This window comes from Lepidochelys kempii, chromosome 6, assembly GCF_965140265.1.
Source record: "Lepidochelys kempii isolate rLepKem1 chromosome 6, rLepKem1.hap2, whole genome shotgun sequence".
Taxonomy (NCBI): domain Eukaryota; kingdom Metazoa; phylum Chordata; order Testudines; family Cheloniidae; genus Lepidochelys; species Lepidochelys kempii.
Genome location: NC_133261.1, coordinates 105415479 through 105433224, shown reverse-complemented (window position 1 = coordinate 105433224; position 17746 = coordinate 105415479). Strand labels below are relative to the sequence as shown.

General features: G+C 38.6%; 1 protein-coding gene across 4 annotated transcripts in view; it reads right to left on the bottom strand.

Moving 5' to 3' along the window:
• Positions 1 to 17746, bottom strand: part of PPP4R4 (protein phosphatase 4 regulatory subunit 4) — a 119302-nt gene that overhangs the window by 63108 nt on the left and 38448 nt on the right. For 2 of the 4 annotated variants that reach the window (XM_073349556.1, XM_073349557.1), the window contains 4 exons: positions 16453 to 16555; positions 4864 to 5011; positions 4061 to 4134; positions 1995 to 2101 (listed from right to left, as the gene is read on the bottom strand). In XM_073349556.1, the coding sequence (XP_073205657.1) occupies positions 1995 to 2101; positions 4061 to 4134; positions 4864 to 5011; positions 16453 to 16555 (432 nt within the window). Of the gene's footprint in view, positions 1 to 1994; positions 2102 to 4060; positions 4135 to 4863; positions 5012 to 7715; positions 7799 to 16452; positions 16556 to 17746 lie in introns of those variants that run through there. The other 2 variants (XM_073349558.1, XM_073349559.1) reach the window with 2 other exon arrangements.

Sequence of the window (17746 nt, the reverse complement as noted above, 5' to 3'; positions counted from 1 at the left end):
TGCCAAAAGAGATGCAGCAGCAATTTGGTTGTTGTGGGAGGCATGTAAGGATTCTTACCTCCGCTTGTCTTCTTGTAAAGAGGAAAAGGCACAAACGGAAAAGGAAGCAGACAATTGGAAGGTGCTCGCTACAAATACCCAAAGTCAGCTGAAAATAGTGAAAGAGGCACTCCAGGAATGCAAAAAGAGAGAGAGATTCCTGGCAGACCAAGCTAAAGCCTCTGAGAAAATTGAAAGAGAGAATCATGTGCTCCAAGGTATGGTAAAGAAATTAACCTTGAAGCAGGGCAGAGCACCTGCAAATCATAGTAGTTGTGAATCACTAATTAAGAGTCTGAGACAAAAATTGGGCTTTGCCTCTGAACAGGTAGCAGCCATTACAGCAGGTGAAGGGGGAGAAGGTCCTATGTACGGCACCCCCAGGCATATTTACAAAGAGAAAAGAGAGTGAAAAAGTTAACTCTGCAGAGGCTGGAGGGAATTACGCAGCTAAACTTTGTGAAAAATGTTAAAAAGGAAAAGTGTTAGAGAAAGAGCATTCTTGGTTTCTTTGCAGCCATTCTGAAGGAAAAATGGGCCCTTAAAGCTGGCCACTTAAGCAAGCTTTATGTTTGCTCTGAGCTGCTGGAGTAGCACACAATAGACTTTAGAGCGACCAGGATATGATTCTTCAATTTTTCTGTCAAGAAGAAATGTCTATTTAAAATATGTTACCATATAAAACATCTCATTTCAGAGAGGGGTTTGGGCCAGAAGAGAGAGACAGAAACATGTACAAAGACGCTCCCCATCAACAGAAACCAAATGGAACCCTGTGTTTAAACCTTGGGAAACCAGTTTTGTTTCTGGCAGGAGACCTTTGGGACTTGTCTAAATATCACCTAGGGAAAGGGGAGTCCCTTCCTACACTGGAGTGTGGCTTTCTTTGGAAGCTCATCTTTTCAGTTGTTAGGGATGGAGATCCCTGTAGAGGGACCTGGGGACTGAAACTTGGCCCAGAAAGGTAATCTCAAGGGAACCCTATTCTTGAGCCTTGAGACTCTGGGAGTCTGATAAGACCCTGAGAAGGCGCTGAGGACACTAATGTCTCATCTAGACAGTCCTGAGGCACGGTTATTAATGTTGCCTGCACAGGAAAGGCTAGCTGAAAAGGGCCTATTTAATACAGGGTTGATTAAACTGATGGTAGAAGGTAAGTAAGGTAGAATGGATGTTGTGGGGCAGATAGCTTCTAGGGCTTTTACTGCTGTTAGGTATTTCTAGGTTCTACATTGCTGTCCAAATCACTGACTTTCAGTCTTGGAGGTGGAGGAGATCAGGTCAACAGCAGTTGGCTGCTGCTGTGTCCCCCATGCAGTTATGACAAGAATAAAATCCCAAGCAAAGAATTCTGAAATCTGGCCACACAACTCAAAATTTAGAAACAAGATTTTGCCTTTAAAGACAAGAGAGTTTTACGTTTAACAATTCCTTTACTGGAGATTTTAAAATAGATTTTAATGAAATGCACCAGGAAGGCTTGAAAGAGTCTAACTGCATGTGAGGAGACAGAATTAAACTGGCAGGCTCATCAGGAGTGGGGATGCTCTCCTGTTGTTTTTGATAGGCAGGCATGGTTATGCCTCCAAAAGCTGCAAGCAGGCTGAAAAACCATTGTTTAGATCTGCAGACTTTCCTATACAGAACAATAATCTGGAGAAATGACATGAAAAATGGTGTTCCCAAGGTAACCTCTTGACTGGTGGAAGAATGTACACAGAGAAGTTGAAAGCTGATGACAACAGCAATGTTTGAACATGCTGAGTACTGTGACCTACCTAATGAACATCGCTTATAGCTAATTAGTATTATGATGGATGGATCTGTAAGAACAAAAGCATTCAATTTTTGTACAATAGAGAAAATTATGTAAATCTACTTCTTGTAATATTATCCACTGGAAAAGACATTGTGATAAACATTAAATCTGAAACACATACACACAAACTACTCACATATGAGTTTCAAACTTGTTAGCTAATTTTCCCAATATTTTACAGCTAACTAAACGAGACTGAAGTGTTTGGGAAAGCTGCGCCTTGGAAACAAGTGGATTCAGGATCTATATGGAAAAATGGGAGGAAACATTTAAACAGTAACAAATGTATTCCTGTTGTTAAAAAAATCTAGAAGTACATAATACAATTACTTTTTCCACAAAATTAGGTTGCGATCATAATAATGCACACATTAAGACTACGAAGAACCTTGCATTTTAATATTCAGTGCCAACTATAGTATATACCAAATGTATCTTGGCCCAAATTCTAGTTTATGATTCATATCACACTTACAGCCATTACACCTTTGCAACGTTACATCTATCTTCTTGTGTTTTTATTTAGAGAATAAATTCTATAAGCATATTTATAGATATTATTTGGGGAATTTTCACACAAAGGACCCCTGACTTGGAAAAACCCAGAGGAGGAGGGGGGGAAAGGAAATAGTATGAAGCTCTTCTTGCCAATTTTTCTCCAGGGACACCCCCTTTGACGTGAACTCTGGTGGCCATATACCCTCCCAACCTTGAATATCTCTGGGATCCATAGGGAAGGGATTCCATTTCCATGTGCAACCATGACCGACTGCTGCTTCTGCTGGAGATGTGCTACCATTTGCTGGATCTCCTCCACAATCCCAGAGGATCAGCTGTCAAAGGGAGCCAGAGGAAGATAATATGCCTAGTTGTATTATCTTCTGATGAGAAATCACCATGGAAACCCATGTGCAGAGTAGGGCAGGGTGCTGCAAAGAAGGGTAGCACCCCTGCTCTGCCTCAGCTCTTCATCCAACCTTTCATGCACAACCCCAGCAGAATATACAGGCCAGGAAAGAGTAGCAGTGCTGCAGAAGCAGCCCTTCCCATCATCTTACTGACAGAAATTGCTGAGGTTACTGTGAAAATGTGAACAGATGAACAAGCTAGAATTAGTACACAGAATGTGTTACCCATCATAACACTTAATAAGGAAACAAGTCATACAGGTTTTGTAGGTACCATATATTATTATTTAATATTTGAACAATGGGAGTACCCAGAACATGCCAGACACTTTCCAAATATTTAGCAAGACACAGTCTTTTCCCTAAAGTGCTCTGAATTTAAGACTGTCCTCCAATTTCCATTACAATAAATAAAACGAGAAGAATCTAAGTGTCACAACACAAAAATGAAATAATTAAGAAAAGCCTTATATCATGTGGTCTTAACCAATTGCTGTCCTAAAAGTGCCTCAGCAATTGTATTATATACAAGGTACATTGTTATGGGGGCATCCTATCATTTTACTCTATTTTAAGGAAAAAGCAGAGAGCAAGTTGACATTTTCCAGAAGTGATCATTTTTAAAATTACATTACAGAAACATATTGGTTCTAGCAAAATAAATTTATTTTGTTATTGTTAGCCTTTTACCCTTTAAAAGCAACAATGGATTTCATTTACAAGCACATTTTAACAATGTTTTTATAAAACCAATGATAATTAAGGGGCAGGTGACAGAATTCTTCCCTACCCCCAACCCATAATGTAGACACAAAATACACAGTGTTTGCAGGTTGACCTCCAAATAAAGACCTCAGGCTTTGACCCACTGAGAGGAACTTAGACCCCCAAGTCCACTACACCTATACCATAAAATTAGGTTCAGTGCCAATCCAGAATTTTAAGTTACTAAAACAAAAACTCTTTTGTTAGAACATTCTTCCACGTTTACTATCATCTTCGAAATTGAAAACACAGACCCTCGAATGCACTTTATTGATGATATCTCATTTAAAAATACTGTAGTCATTGTTTGTTGATGTATACAAAAGCCTTTTAAGATGACCTCCCATCTACCCCCAACACAGTCCTTTACTACACTATGTTCTACATATAGCCAGATTTTCACAGGTGCTGATCGCTCGTTACTCCTGTTGAAGCAAATAGGAATTACAGGTACTCCAAGCTTTTGAAAATCAGATCATTATTCTTTAATCTATTCTCCATTAAAGTTTCCAGGAAAAAATAATATTACCTCATGTCTGATGGTTTCTTTTGGCAAGGCTTCTATTACAGCAAGAAGAGTTTCTAGCCATGCATTACTGACACCTGTTAGACACAAACGGACTATATGTTATATTATAGGTCAGTTGTATGAAACAACTTCTGATTTGGTGCATTCAGCTCTTCAATGAGCTATACTTCTAAATGACATTACAGTAACATTCAAAAATAGTTACACACTTCTATCTGTTTGCATATATTTCATTAGAAAAGCAGGTTTTGCTTGCATTTTGGGGAGGGGAGAATTATTCTATTACTTGTTTTTGGAACAACTGTTTGAAGATGACAGTTTTCTCCAGTTAGAAATAACATACTATTTTCTTTAATTTACTTATGTAAAACTTTCTATTTTTCCTGCGAGTCATTTTTATTTTTCCTGTATTAAAAAAATAATTTTCAAGAAGATAAAAGAAAATCTCCAAAATCTCAACATTATGAAGAAAAACACTGTAGTCCGTACTTGTGCTTACTCAGGCACAGATTCCAATTAAGTCACTGGAAGTTTGGACTAAGGACCTCAGGATTTCGTGCACCAAACAGAAATGTATTTATTTGTTTTATTCAAAATGAAGGAAACTATCAGCTAAATAACAGTCTACAGGAAGGTCAATATATAGAAAACCTTACATACGGCAAGCCATTCCATAAAACCACCATCAATGAATAAACTCACAAATTGGTATAGATTGCATGTATTGTTTTAAATAGTACTGCACAAGGAAACATAAATCACAAAGAACCAATCAGTTATCAGCATAGCATCATGATCCTGACCTGCATCCCTGTGTTCCAGATTCTGTAGAATGATGTGTAGGAAGGAGTGGGAATAAGTATGAATGGACACTGACTCCTCTTGCAGAATAGTCAAAAATGCAACAGCAGCTGTTAACTGCATTTCCACCCCTGCAACATGCAGGACCTCCTGTATAATCAGAAAGCGTATTTATTTAAAAGGATGAGCCAGAAATACATTAAAAGAAAATTCCAATGTTTATTCAGATCCTAGGAATCAGCTGATACAAAACTATCCTTACACAACCACTTCTTCTTAACAGCAATCATTTAGAGATACTCTAATCTCTTTTAAACCATATCTTCACAAATTCAGGTGTCTTACAAATCATAATAATATGAAGCTTTCCAGACAAATAAATTAAAGTGGATCATAATGTTTGACATTGATTAGCAAGGAAAAAATGTAGCACACATTACAATTTTACTAAGCTTTTTAGTTGTGTGTCTTATTCAATTACTTTTGTGTTTAGGTGGAGATGCTTTCTTTATATACAGTTAGAAAATGTCATAACAAGCCAGCCAGCATTCATTTCAGTTATTCATGGGTTAGAGAGATAAATATTTTGTACACCTGGGAAGTGATACCAAATTGCACAAAGTTATTTAAATTTCCATCACCAACTGATACCGAACATAAATAAAATTTTATAGTATAGCTTCTTAATAAAAACAGCCAAAGATGTATGAAGTTATTTATTTAAACACTTCTCTATTTATGGATACTCAACTTTATCATGAACCAACCTCATTTATTAGAAACTCTTTCAGAGTGCCTATTCCAAAGTCAAATAACAATAGGTGATGATTAGGTCCAAATTCACGGTCCATTTTGGTCAATTACACCGTCATAGGATTTTAAAAATCACACATTTCCTGATTTCAGCTATTTAAATCTGAAATTTCATGGTGTTGTAATTTCAGGAGTCCTGACCCAAAAAGGAGTTGTGGGGGGAGTTGCAAGGTTATTGTAGGGGGGGTTGCGGTACTGCTACTCTCACTTCTGCGCTGCTGCTGAAGCTTCAGAGCTGGGCAGCTGGAGAGCGGCAGCTGCTGACTGGGAGCCCAACTCTGAAGGCAGCGCCACCACCAGCAGCAGCATATAAGTAAGGATGGCATGGTACGGTATTGCCATCCTTACTTCTGTGTTGCTGCTTGGGGGGCCTTGCCTTCAGAGCTGGGGGCCCAGCCAACACTCTCCGGCTGCCCAGCTCTGAAGGCAGCGGAGAAGTGAGGGTGGCAATATAGTGACAATCCCTAAAATAACCTTGTGATCCCCCCCTGCAATTCCCTTTTGGGTCAGGACCCCCAATTTGAGAAACGCTGGTCTCCACTATGAAATCTGTATAGTAGAGGGTAAAAGCACACAAAAGACCGGATTTCACAGGGGGAGACCTGATTTCAAAGTCTGTGATGTGTTTTCCATGGCCGTGAATTTGGTAGAGCCCTAATGATGATGTGGTAGAGAAAATGTGAGCAAGTGTTCATTTGTAGACAGTTATTAGATGAAAATTAAAGGCCATATCTAACTAGATCTTTCAAAGTTATTTAGACATATCATAACATCTGCTATCTGTAACCTGTATGAGTCACACTACTCACTACCAATATATACATTTTGCTGGATATTACTAGAATGACATTTTTAAGTGGTTTTACTGCATAATTTGCTATTTTACTTGCAATTTGCATATTTTACTTGTGAATCCAACCTTGGTAACACTTAGCTTTCTCTCTAGACTGATCAAGCTCAACCTGCCAGTTGATATTTTTCACAGATGCTTACTTGGTCCTTTTTTTAACATACGTATTGGGACACAAATAATATTTCCCATATTTAACGAAAGAGCAAAGAATATTATCTAACTCTTTAGTAAAAACCAAAAACAAACCTCCAACAGACTTTCTTTAAAAAAAAAAAAAGCACAAATCACGGGCATAAATGTGACAGACAAAAGATGATCCTGGCTTATGATTTGCTTACCACTGTCATGCGATGATTTAGTACATTTATCATTTATGTAATAAGAGGTGAACAATACAGAAGTCTCAGTACAGAAATGTCAACCAATCAGATTGTATGTGCAAGTACCCTTTTTCAGAGTTGCTGAGCTAAAGGAAAACTGTTATTCATCTCAAGAGCTGGCTGTGGGTGTTTATTATAGCTGTGGATATTTCTACCAGGATACCCATTATCCAAGTAAAATTAAGCTGTGCTGGACACCTTACCAACTTCCAGTAAAATAAAATACTACTGGGAGTATTGCCAAGGAACAAAGTCAGTATATGACCTTATAACAGAATGACTTTGGGGATCAGAATAAGGAAGCACATAAATATCTGGTTCTTGAAATACACCTCTTACAGTCATTCAAAAAAAGAGAGAGAACTTTACAAAACAATTAAGAAAGAGGGCAGAAGAAACAGGGCCTAAAGAGCATGAATCAAAACGTGAGTTTTAGGATTCAGATAGGATTTAGAGACAGCACAGATAATTCTGCCCCTTTTAGAGCTATTTATAAAGAAGCTCCCATCCCACCTCCCACCCTGTGTGCTAACATTTAGGTGAAAGACAAGATTGTTAGTACGTTCTAACTACAAAAGGACTAACTGCAAACAGTGCAATAGTTGGATTGTTGATTTTATCTATCTGACACACTTTCCACACTCAATAGATTTTTCAATTGTGGGCTGAATTGGCACTTTGGAGACATACGTTTCTGCAATGTTAAGCTGAAGTTAAAAAATCAACATAGATTTTGTTGGAATAGAAAGCATTCAATTTCAATTTTAAATATGTTCACTGGGTACACAACATAAATAGGGTTACTTACCAACAACTCAAGATTCCAAATGGTTAGCTCCTCCACAGATCCACACTCTCTGGGTAATCATGTGTGAGAGCCACATTCTCTGGATGTGCCTCCTCATGGACCTCGGGAGACATTGAAATGTAAATTTCTAGATTGCTTAAACATGTGCCTGCATTGATGTCTGCACTGAGAACTGTTGAGTTCCACCTATTAAAATGTGTCTGGCTCCCATCCCCACTTCAGTTCCATAGACCTTAAATTGGACATAAAAATGTATGACAAAAGACATCAGGTTTGCGAGTGTAGATCTGTCGAGGAGGATACCCATTTGGAGAATTATGATTATGGGTAAGTAACTTCTTTTCTAGTCATGGGATCTCCTTCACAGATTCCCACTCTCCAGTAGCAAAAAAGCACTAACCAGCAGACTCAGAGGGATTCAGTGTGACATCAAAAAAACAAGCTGGTTTTGATGAACTACCCTATTGAAAAAGACTAAGGTCTAGCAGTTAAGTTCAGGTAGCTATAGTTCCAAACTGTAGAAAGTACTGCAGATTTCTTGAATTGGAACAGATGAAATTTCACCTCCAGTGAAATGTGATTTATGTCCCTTTGGAATAGATTTTCCTTGAAAGAATGCTGCAGTTTATCAACTTTGTATTTGTGTTAATATGGCATAACCTTTTAATTAGGAACTAGAAGAAAGAAAGACAGACAGACGCATACATATTTACAGAAGAATGGTAGAACAAAGGACTAATTAGGTTTGAACCCAAAGTCACTTTAGAGCAGGGGTGGGCAAACCTTTTGGCCCGAGGGCCACATCGGGGTGCAAAACTATATGGAGGGCCGGGTAGGGAAGGCTGTGCCTCCCCAAACAGCCTGGCCCCTGCCCCCTATCCACCCCCTCCCACTTCCTGCCCCCTGCCTGCCCCTCTCAAAACTCCAGACCCATCCAACCACCCCTACCCCTGACCGCCCCCTCCCGGGACCCCCGCCCCTAACCGCCCCCTGGGACCCCACCTCCATTTAACGCCCCCCATTCCCCATCCCCTGACCGCCCCCCCCCCGAACCTCCGCCCCATCCAACCGCCCCCTGCTCCCTGTCTGCCCCCTGGGACTCCCTGCCCCTTACCAACCCTCTGGCCTGGGCCTCCTTACCATGCCACTCAGAGCAGCATGTCTTGCCACCATGCCGCCCAGCCAGAGCCAGACATGCTGCCATGCATGAGCAGGCAGCCCCGCAGACCACAGCGCTGCCCACTCAGCAGGGTGACTACAGGGGAAGGGGAACAGCGGGGTGGGGTCGGGGGCTAGCCTCCCAGGCCAGGAGCTCAGGGGCCAGGCAGGACGGTCCTGTGGGATGGATGTGCCCCACATCTGCTTTAGAGTATGAGCAAGGGTTAAGAGCACCATCGCTTCCACTTCCTAACCTTGTGGAAACAGTAAGAAAAGAATTTGTCAATAGCAACTGCAGCTTACAAAGTTGACAAGTTGGTGGACAGCAAATTAAAAAATAGTTTCATAGATTACAGAATAATTTGTTTTGAAAATGGCTTTAGAATGGATCAGATACCACAGGGAAAGGGCCTGATGTGTAGGAACCAGATAATATATAGATGAAGTAAGAAACAAAGATGTTCACAATTTTGAGAAGCCAGAGTGTTGTAAGCTTGACAAGATTTGGGCTCTCTGTCCTTAGAAGGATGTAGACACTTATCATGTTAGGTGACCAACTGCAGCTCTAGATCAAAATTAATTGAATTTTATTCTGAAGCCACATTTGGAAAAATAGCTCTTAATAAAGAAAATTCAGCAAAATAAATGCCTTCAAAAAACCTCATTCTGGTGGCACCGAGATCCACCAAACCATGGAGATCAAAAAGGAAGGGAGCTGTCAATGCCAAATACAAAGGAGTCATTAGGTGCTCTAAGCTGTCTATGAATCTGCATTTCAGTGATTACCAAGGTTCATGAGGAGGTGCATGCAGATATCCAGAGGGTGGGGGATCTACATGGGAGAACCCATAACAAGACATCAGTGTTTTTCAACTGTAGAGAATGTACAAAAATTTCATATACATGATTTTATTTTAATTTCTGAACTATATATATATCACAACTGATTTAACCGATAGAACACAATACTGATGCCTCAAACTTGACCATACTTTCTCTGAGTTATATTAAAAGGGTCTGGTAAATTTAATCTTGTTTATCCCAATCTAAAAATGGTAAAAGGTGAAAGTTTTTTGTTTGGTGGTTATTTAATTGTTGTTTTGTTTTAAATATTTAAAATGACAAATATAGAATTTCAATGGAAAATTTTTCCTACCTGTATAATTTCTGCAGTTGCACAGGCAAGTTTACCAGGTTTGATTTACCAATTTCTGCCAGCAAGTAGAGAGAAAAGTCTTGATCCAGACAGTCATAATGTCTTTCAATTACCTTTTCCTCAGTCTATTTTACCCACAGCATTGACAAAAGGAGCATTTGTTCTTACCTGTGAGTTCTGCAAATACATTCAAACACTACATGAGGAAGCTGAGTTAACTGCCCAATTAGTTCATGGTGATAAAAAGCTGCAGAAACACATAGCAATCACTATGTCTTTCACTTTACAGTTGTAAATACAAATTTACAAAAGTGGGTGAACATTGTTATTCCATCTCACATGTGGGAAACAGAGGTGCAGAGAGATTAACAGACAATTCAATTCCCTTTGCAGTGAGACAACTCCCACTATTTTCAATGGGAATTAGATCAAGTGACAGCTATATGAAATCTCCAGTAACTGGTCAGTTCATCAGCAGTAATATTTCTTCAACAGACAAAAACAAAAATCAAACATAACAAAGCCTGTCAATGCTAAAAAATATTTTCAATCAAAACCAATAAGAGCATTTATAAACCCACCCAGGAAAAATAGGAAAATACAACTATCCCTGTGTTAGGGCTAGTCTAGATGGAGAGTTAGTGAATGGCAAGCTGGGGTGTAAATCTACAGCGCACTAGTGTGCTGCCCACTAACTGGCTGTGCGGACCTTGTTACCGTGTGATAAAAATTCCCTAGTGTGCTTTGACCATCTCTTGTTTCAAACAGCAGTAGGTCAAAGCATAGTAGGGAACTTCCAGCATGCAGTCCACAGTCCACACAGCCACTTAGTGTGTGGCATGCTAGTGCACTGTAGATTTACACCCCAGCTTGCCATGTACTAACTCTCCGTCTAGACAAGCTCTTAATGAAAGTAAACAGATAGTAAAGCAGCCTTTGGAGGAACTGCTTATACTAGTGTCTATAGACGTTAACAAAACTCACATGTATTTCACAGAGTTTAATAGAGTTTAAGGCCAGAAGGGATCATGAGAAAAATCTAGTGTTACCTGCTGTTTATCATAGGCCATAACATTTCACCCAATTACCTCTGCATTGAGCCCAATAACTTGTGTTTGACTAAAGCATACCATCCAGAAAGCCATCCAGTCTTGATCTGAAGATGTGATGGGATTGAGAATTCACCACTTTCCTTAAAAGTTTGTTCCAATGGTTAATCACCCTCACTATTAATAATCTGAGCCTAATTTCAAATTTGAATATGTCTGGTTTTGATTTCCAGCCATTGGTTCTTGTTATGCCTTTCTCTGCTAGATTAAAGAGCCCTTTACTACCAGTATTTTCTCCCTGTTAAGGTATTTATACACTGAAACCAAGTCACTTCTCATACTTTTTTTTGATAAATTGAACAGACTGAGCGCTTTAAGTCTCCCACTGTAAGGCATTTTCTCAAGCTCTTGAATCGTTGTGGCTATTTTCAGAACCCTCTCCCAATTTTTATACATACTTCTAAAAATGTGGACATCAGAATGGTATGCAGTATTTGATTATCAATCTTACCAATGCCATATACAGAGGTACAATCACTACTCCCCTTTATACATCAAAAGATCCCATTAGCCATTTTTGCCACAGCACTTCATTGGGAGCTCACGCTAATTGCTTATCCACTATGACCCCTACATTTATAAGAACAAAATCTCCTTTTTGCTATATATTGCCAGAAAGTAAGTATATAAAAGCAATAGAAGTACCACCAGCAACCAACAGGCCAACAACATTTAATGAACTTTTGGTAGAAAATGACCTTTATCGAAGTGAGAATCTCAACTTTCGAGTGTCACACAATTTAAGAAAAAAAATAAATCTAGGTTGCTGATTTTTAGTGCACCTTCATTTCAAGAATTCTCTGTCTACCAAAGCATATCATAGGATCAAGAATGTCTCAGATGTAATGGGATTCAGTATTTTAAGCAGCAAATTCCAGAAATTCTTCAAGTCAGCACGTTAGTTTAGAAAGGGGCCTGGAATAGGAGGCTAGAAGTTCATGTGGCAGGTAAGTGGAAAAACTAGGGTTAAAGTTAATGAATTGTCAATAATTTTGCAACCTCATGTGACTGTTTGTTTGTTTTCCCAAAGCTATTTGCATATTTTTATTAAAAAGGTCTATTGAACTGGCCTTAACACCACTGAATCTGATAATGGAACTGACTCAGCTTTTTTTAAACAATTTGTCAGTTCATTTTATTCCTCAGTTCTGAACACATCTTGTTCTGTGGCCATTTGTTCAGTTCAAAGAATAAGAGAAAAACAGCTCTTTTATAAAGGCCCAGGAAGACAAGACCAAGTTGACCCATGATGCTCAATATTATAAAAGCATCTCTGCAATATGGAACCAAAGGCACTTCTGATGACAAGGGTGTACTGGAGCATGCATTTAAGTATCCTAGAGGACAATACCTGCCAAGTAATCATGTTGCTGGATTGCATATACTACAGAGCAGGAGGCTTGCTGATATGTTTGTTCTTGCACTTTTAATCTAACAGCTCAGAATGAACTAGATGGAATATGTGCATCACAGATTCAAAATGAAATTGCTTTAATTTCTAACAAATATTGTTTGTCTCTCAAACAGCCTCTTATTTTAGTAGACTGGAAAAAAGAGGACATACTATGAGGCTATTTCCTGGGGCAATTTGATAAAATATGAGAGAAGTAATTTGTTATGAGTACCATCTTGCTACCTGTTCTATATTTTCCTGGAATACTTTTGTTAACACAGTAAGTATAAAATGGGTGGACTGAAAACCAGATAAAGCTGAAGGGAAGGCTATAAACATAGTATGTTGGTATAAATAGCCAGTCCCTGCAAAAATAAAATAATGAGAGGAGTGAAATACAGAAAAATAATTTATTGTTGAAAAAAAGAAATGAAGGACCATTTGCTAATACCCAGTCATCTCTAGAGGTAATAAATCCTATTTTGAATTGGTCAGCTGTTCTAGAATAGAAACCAATTGTAAGAAGGCAGCCCTGTTCGGAGCACCCTTCTACAGTAGTCCATGGCATGACACGTGCACCTGCCTCAGTTTTATCTAGGTCCGGCCATAAAAAGAACACAGTCTTTCCCAGTCTTCACGCAAAATCCCATCTTTGGGCATAATTTACTCAGATACACATACAATAATACATAGAACCCTCACAGTAAAAAACATTCTCCCAATTCCCAAAATAAAACATAGAAATGTACAGTGATTTTCCAAGCTCCTTGCTAGTGAGTCCACAGTACTGTTTCCAGTTTCCTTCTGCCCTTGTTCCAGGGTCCCACACCTCCAGCCCATCATCCTGAGAGTGATCAACCCCATGATTCTTCTGCCTAAATCACAGTCTATCAAGTCAGCCCTTTTCCACCTCGCGGTACTGACTATTCAGCCTAGGAAGGTATGAAAACTAGCCCCTCTGCTGGTCTACTAGCCCTCCGCCCTTAACAGCCTCCCATCACTGTCTCTCTGACAAAGGAAAGCCAGCAGGCTAGTCCCTTTTGCTGGCTCCTAGCTCTCAGCCTCCTTGCATTAGCAATTCTAGCCCAGAACAGTCACCAAACTATCCTCCCTGCTCTCACCCTAGTTGATTCCTCCATCTTCCCAAAAAGGGCCTACAGAGATTTTCACTCTCTACAAACTGTCTCTCCCAAGAAGCTCTCACTTAACCCTTTCCTAGTTTCTCCAATCTCTGCTCTCAGGCAGCCCTGACTCACCAGGTCTCTCTCTCATTGGGTCTCCCCCACTGGGTCCAAGTGCCCTCTTTTAAACCCAGTTGGAGTGAGCTGTTGAAGCACAGGTGCACTGGCCCTGTTCCGTCTTAAAGGGTCAGTGTCAACTTGTGACATCAATCCTTTTTAACACATTCTTTTTGTACAGAAAAAACTACCATGAAAATATAAGAAAACCTGAGAACCTCAGCCATGCCACTCTTCCTATATTACCCACTACCTTACCCCTGTCACTGAGAATATAAGGAAAAATTCAAGAAAGCAAATAGTTTGCAATGGTTACAATCTTTTTTTCACCTCATTTCTAAAGGTTTCTGGGATTGGATTGCTCAGAATGTTCTTAATGGAACATGACTTTTTTCATATCTACTGGAGCTCAGTGATTCAAATATAGCTCAGGTCAGTAATGAGCCAAATTTGTTTCCAACTGTCTGAAATAAGCAATTTCAATCCATTTCTTAGAGGACAGTTGTCCATATCATAAAGATCACCATCAAAATGATGCATATGTTGGCAGATTCAGCTAAAAACAAAGATTTCAAGGATATGAAGAAACTTCATTTCTACACATGGTCCCCTTCAAATCATGGATGGATGAGTCATATTGTCAAAGAAACTGGCAGGAACTTAATTTCTAACCCCCAGGCACTAATGCACTCCATAGCTATAGCACTTCAGTCTCCCGGACTTTCAGTCTGGCACCTTACTCAAGCATTAATTTACACACATTGAAAAAGAGCTGTTGCAATGATGTTGAAAATGAAGCTGTCCTAAAAATTACTAGATATGCCATAAATCAGCTCTTCAGAACTAAATTTTCCAGCAGCAGTCTTTATGTCCAGTACAGACATACCCACACTGCTAATTATAGACGAATTCAGATTGCTTTTTAGTGAGAGGCTGTACAATCTGGATCTAGACAAAGATGACCTGTGGTCTACTTTCTCTCACATTCTGTCAACGTTCTTCACCACCTTAACCATCAGGTAAGCACCAGAAACAGGTAAGTAAAGGACAGATCAATCTCTAGGTTCGTAACTGATCTTAAACATTTTTGAACCATCATGAACTGAAACAACACATTTTATGATGTGAAAATTTTGGCTGAATCATCAGCTTTTTCCTCTTCTGATACATTCACTTTTCTTAGAGTGGGATCCTTATCTTAACAAACAAACAACTTATACTGGGATTTAGTCATAATAGACTCTTAGAAGGAGCTCTGAAATTCCCCAATTAAAGAACAGATACTAAAAACTGTGCATACTAACAGATTATTTAAATTTAAAAAAAGATATGCCTCAGGAGAGATTGTTTAGGCCACATTAAATCAGGTTCAAAACGTATACAGTTTCAGACTGAGCAAGTTGGCCCCTCCTCCTATGTTTATTTCAGCAAGAGCTTGAGAGAGCCTGAGATGTTTGAAAGAGCTGAGTCAGTAATACTGCTATCTATTGCATTCTTTACCGGACTAACAAACTATCAGCATTGCTGGTCTTAGGTTGTTGCAAGAACTTATTTATTGCTAGCAATCAGTTCCCTTTGATTTGAATATTTCCTTCGAGTCTGAGGCAGTAGTAGCCCAATTTAAGTATTACCTATCCCAAAGTCTAAATAGCGATGAGCAGCGACTAGTTATTGTTGGACTATAAATAAATAAATAAAGCAAATAATGCAGAAAAATTCAGCAAGAAAAACAGATGGAAATATGTTTGAAGGAACAGCATTTAAGAGACCAGAGGCTAATCTGAAAGCTCTGTTAAAACAGATTTGTTCTTTGCTTTTTGTGAAACTGAATTAAAGTTCTGGCTTACTCTACAACTTCAGCTGAATGACAACACACTGAACCAACAAAACACCAGAAACATCCCATCATTCAAAATAAATTCTTAGGCCCTCTCTTGTTGGGAAAAAATAATGTGTTGTTTAATAGTGCTAGTTCAACTGAGTTAGTTTAACTCAACTGAAAAGAGTGGCAAAATGCAGGCCAATGCATTTGAAGCTATGGAACCTGGCGGTGTTGTAGCCATACATGGCTACAAATGTGTTAAGCCACATCTTAATGGGGCTTCTCAATCATGTTAAGCTAACTCAATTGAACTAACAAACACCTTTTTTGCCCATTAACATATACCCATATTGGTTGACTACCATGCACATAGGGAATTCACCAAACAACTAATAATAGCTGACTAAACTTTTGTGGGCATCACATACACCTTGAAAAACTAAACACAAAATATATAATTCTGGATGGTAGCATAAAAACCTCAATGTTTCTCCCACAGAAGATGGAATGAGGCTGAGGAAATGATGCCTGCCAAATTGTACCATTAAGACTGATTGGCTAAAGATTTCTCCATAGGCTGGCAGAGAATGGTAAACTTTATAGTACCAAGATTTTTACAGAAGAATGCAGAACATTTTTCTGGAAAAAATATACTAATTGTGATAATTAATTAAAATATATGTTCCATGTACACAGTGAATTCGTGTAGAAGATCAATAAGGAACATCCCCTTCTAATTAATATTGATACAACATGATCTTCAAATCATACTTACTAAAGCAGTTGTTTCTCTTGTTGCCTTTTTTGCAATATTTTATTAGGACAAAAGGTATATTCATAACTTCACATTTAGTAACTTACTCTGATTTTTGGCAAAACCCTCCGAAGTGTCTCTGCAGGATTCTGTTGCATCAGGACTGGAAGATTTGCAACCACACTTGTTCCTTGGATGTCTTGACCAGAACTTACAAAAAACACACACATTTTAAGTATTATACTACAAGCTGTCCTCAAGGTCACAGCTTTCATAGTGAGGACAATGACTATTCATATAACAACTCATATACCCTGAAGGGTTTTTTTTAGTTTTAAGAAGATAGTTGAAGATAAGTCACACAACAAAAAACTACATTAAAGTAACATAAAGAATAACTTTCATGATAAACATAAAATCACAAATATGCTGTTTCTAATGTGAAATGTTCTAAGCATATATATTTAGAAAAAATATAAATCATTTAAAAGGAAAATTATTTCAAACTGGAAAGACAAGGCGCCACCCTAACGGAGATTTTTTTGAGTGGCTTGTTAGGATAACAGCATGCAGATGATAAAACAGACAGATGATAACTTTACTCTAGATATAATGTAGTATCATTATAAATACTAGATATTAAGATATCTCTCTTAATCAAACTGCTGCTTTCTCTTTTCACCATTACACACCATCAGTACGCGAGCAAGACAATCAGTACACCTTGACCACAGTCTGCACAGTCAAACTTTTTCCTTGGATATCTTGATAAGACCTTACAAAAATACATACATTTAAAATTGTATAATATGAGCTGACCTCAAGCTCACACTGTTCATAAAAAGATGAACCTTAGTAGAACAGCTTAATAACATGCTCCTTTCTTAAGATGTCATAGACAAGCGGGAAAGACAGCAGAAGAGATTGGGAGGAGGAGGAGGAAGTTAGGATGGTGGAAAATATTAAGTATGGAAACTAAACTAAAATCTGTATATTATGACATAAATTTATCATTTTGTGTTTAAAAATATAATTTTCATTTCCATACTATCAGCCAGGATTAAACAGATGTCACCACCACAGGGAAAACTAGGTTAGAGTATACTTATAAACTTTTTTAACTGAAACAGATACCCTTATGACACACACATGGGTGGGAAAGGGAGAAAAGAAATTACAGAAGATCCAAGGGTGGAGAATGGGATAAAGAAACAGTGAAGGAAGGAAATGGAATGGAAATACAAGATCTATCCAGCAGGGGCATGAGTTGTTGAAAGAGACTCCGAAAATGCTGGAATCTCCCATCTGATAAAGAACAGAGGACACCTGGCCATCTATTGACAACCACCGAGTTAAAAGCTGTAACTCATACTAACCATTGCTACTTCAAAGTTTTATAAT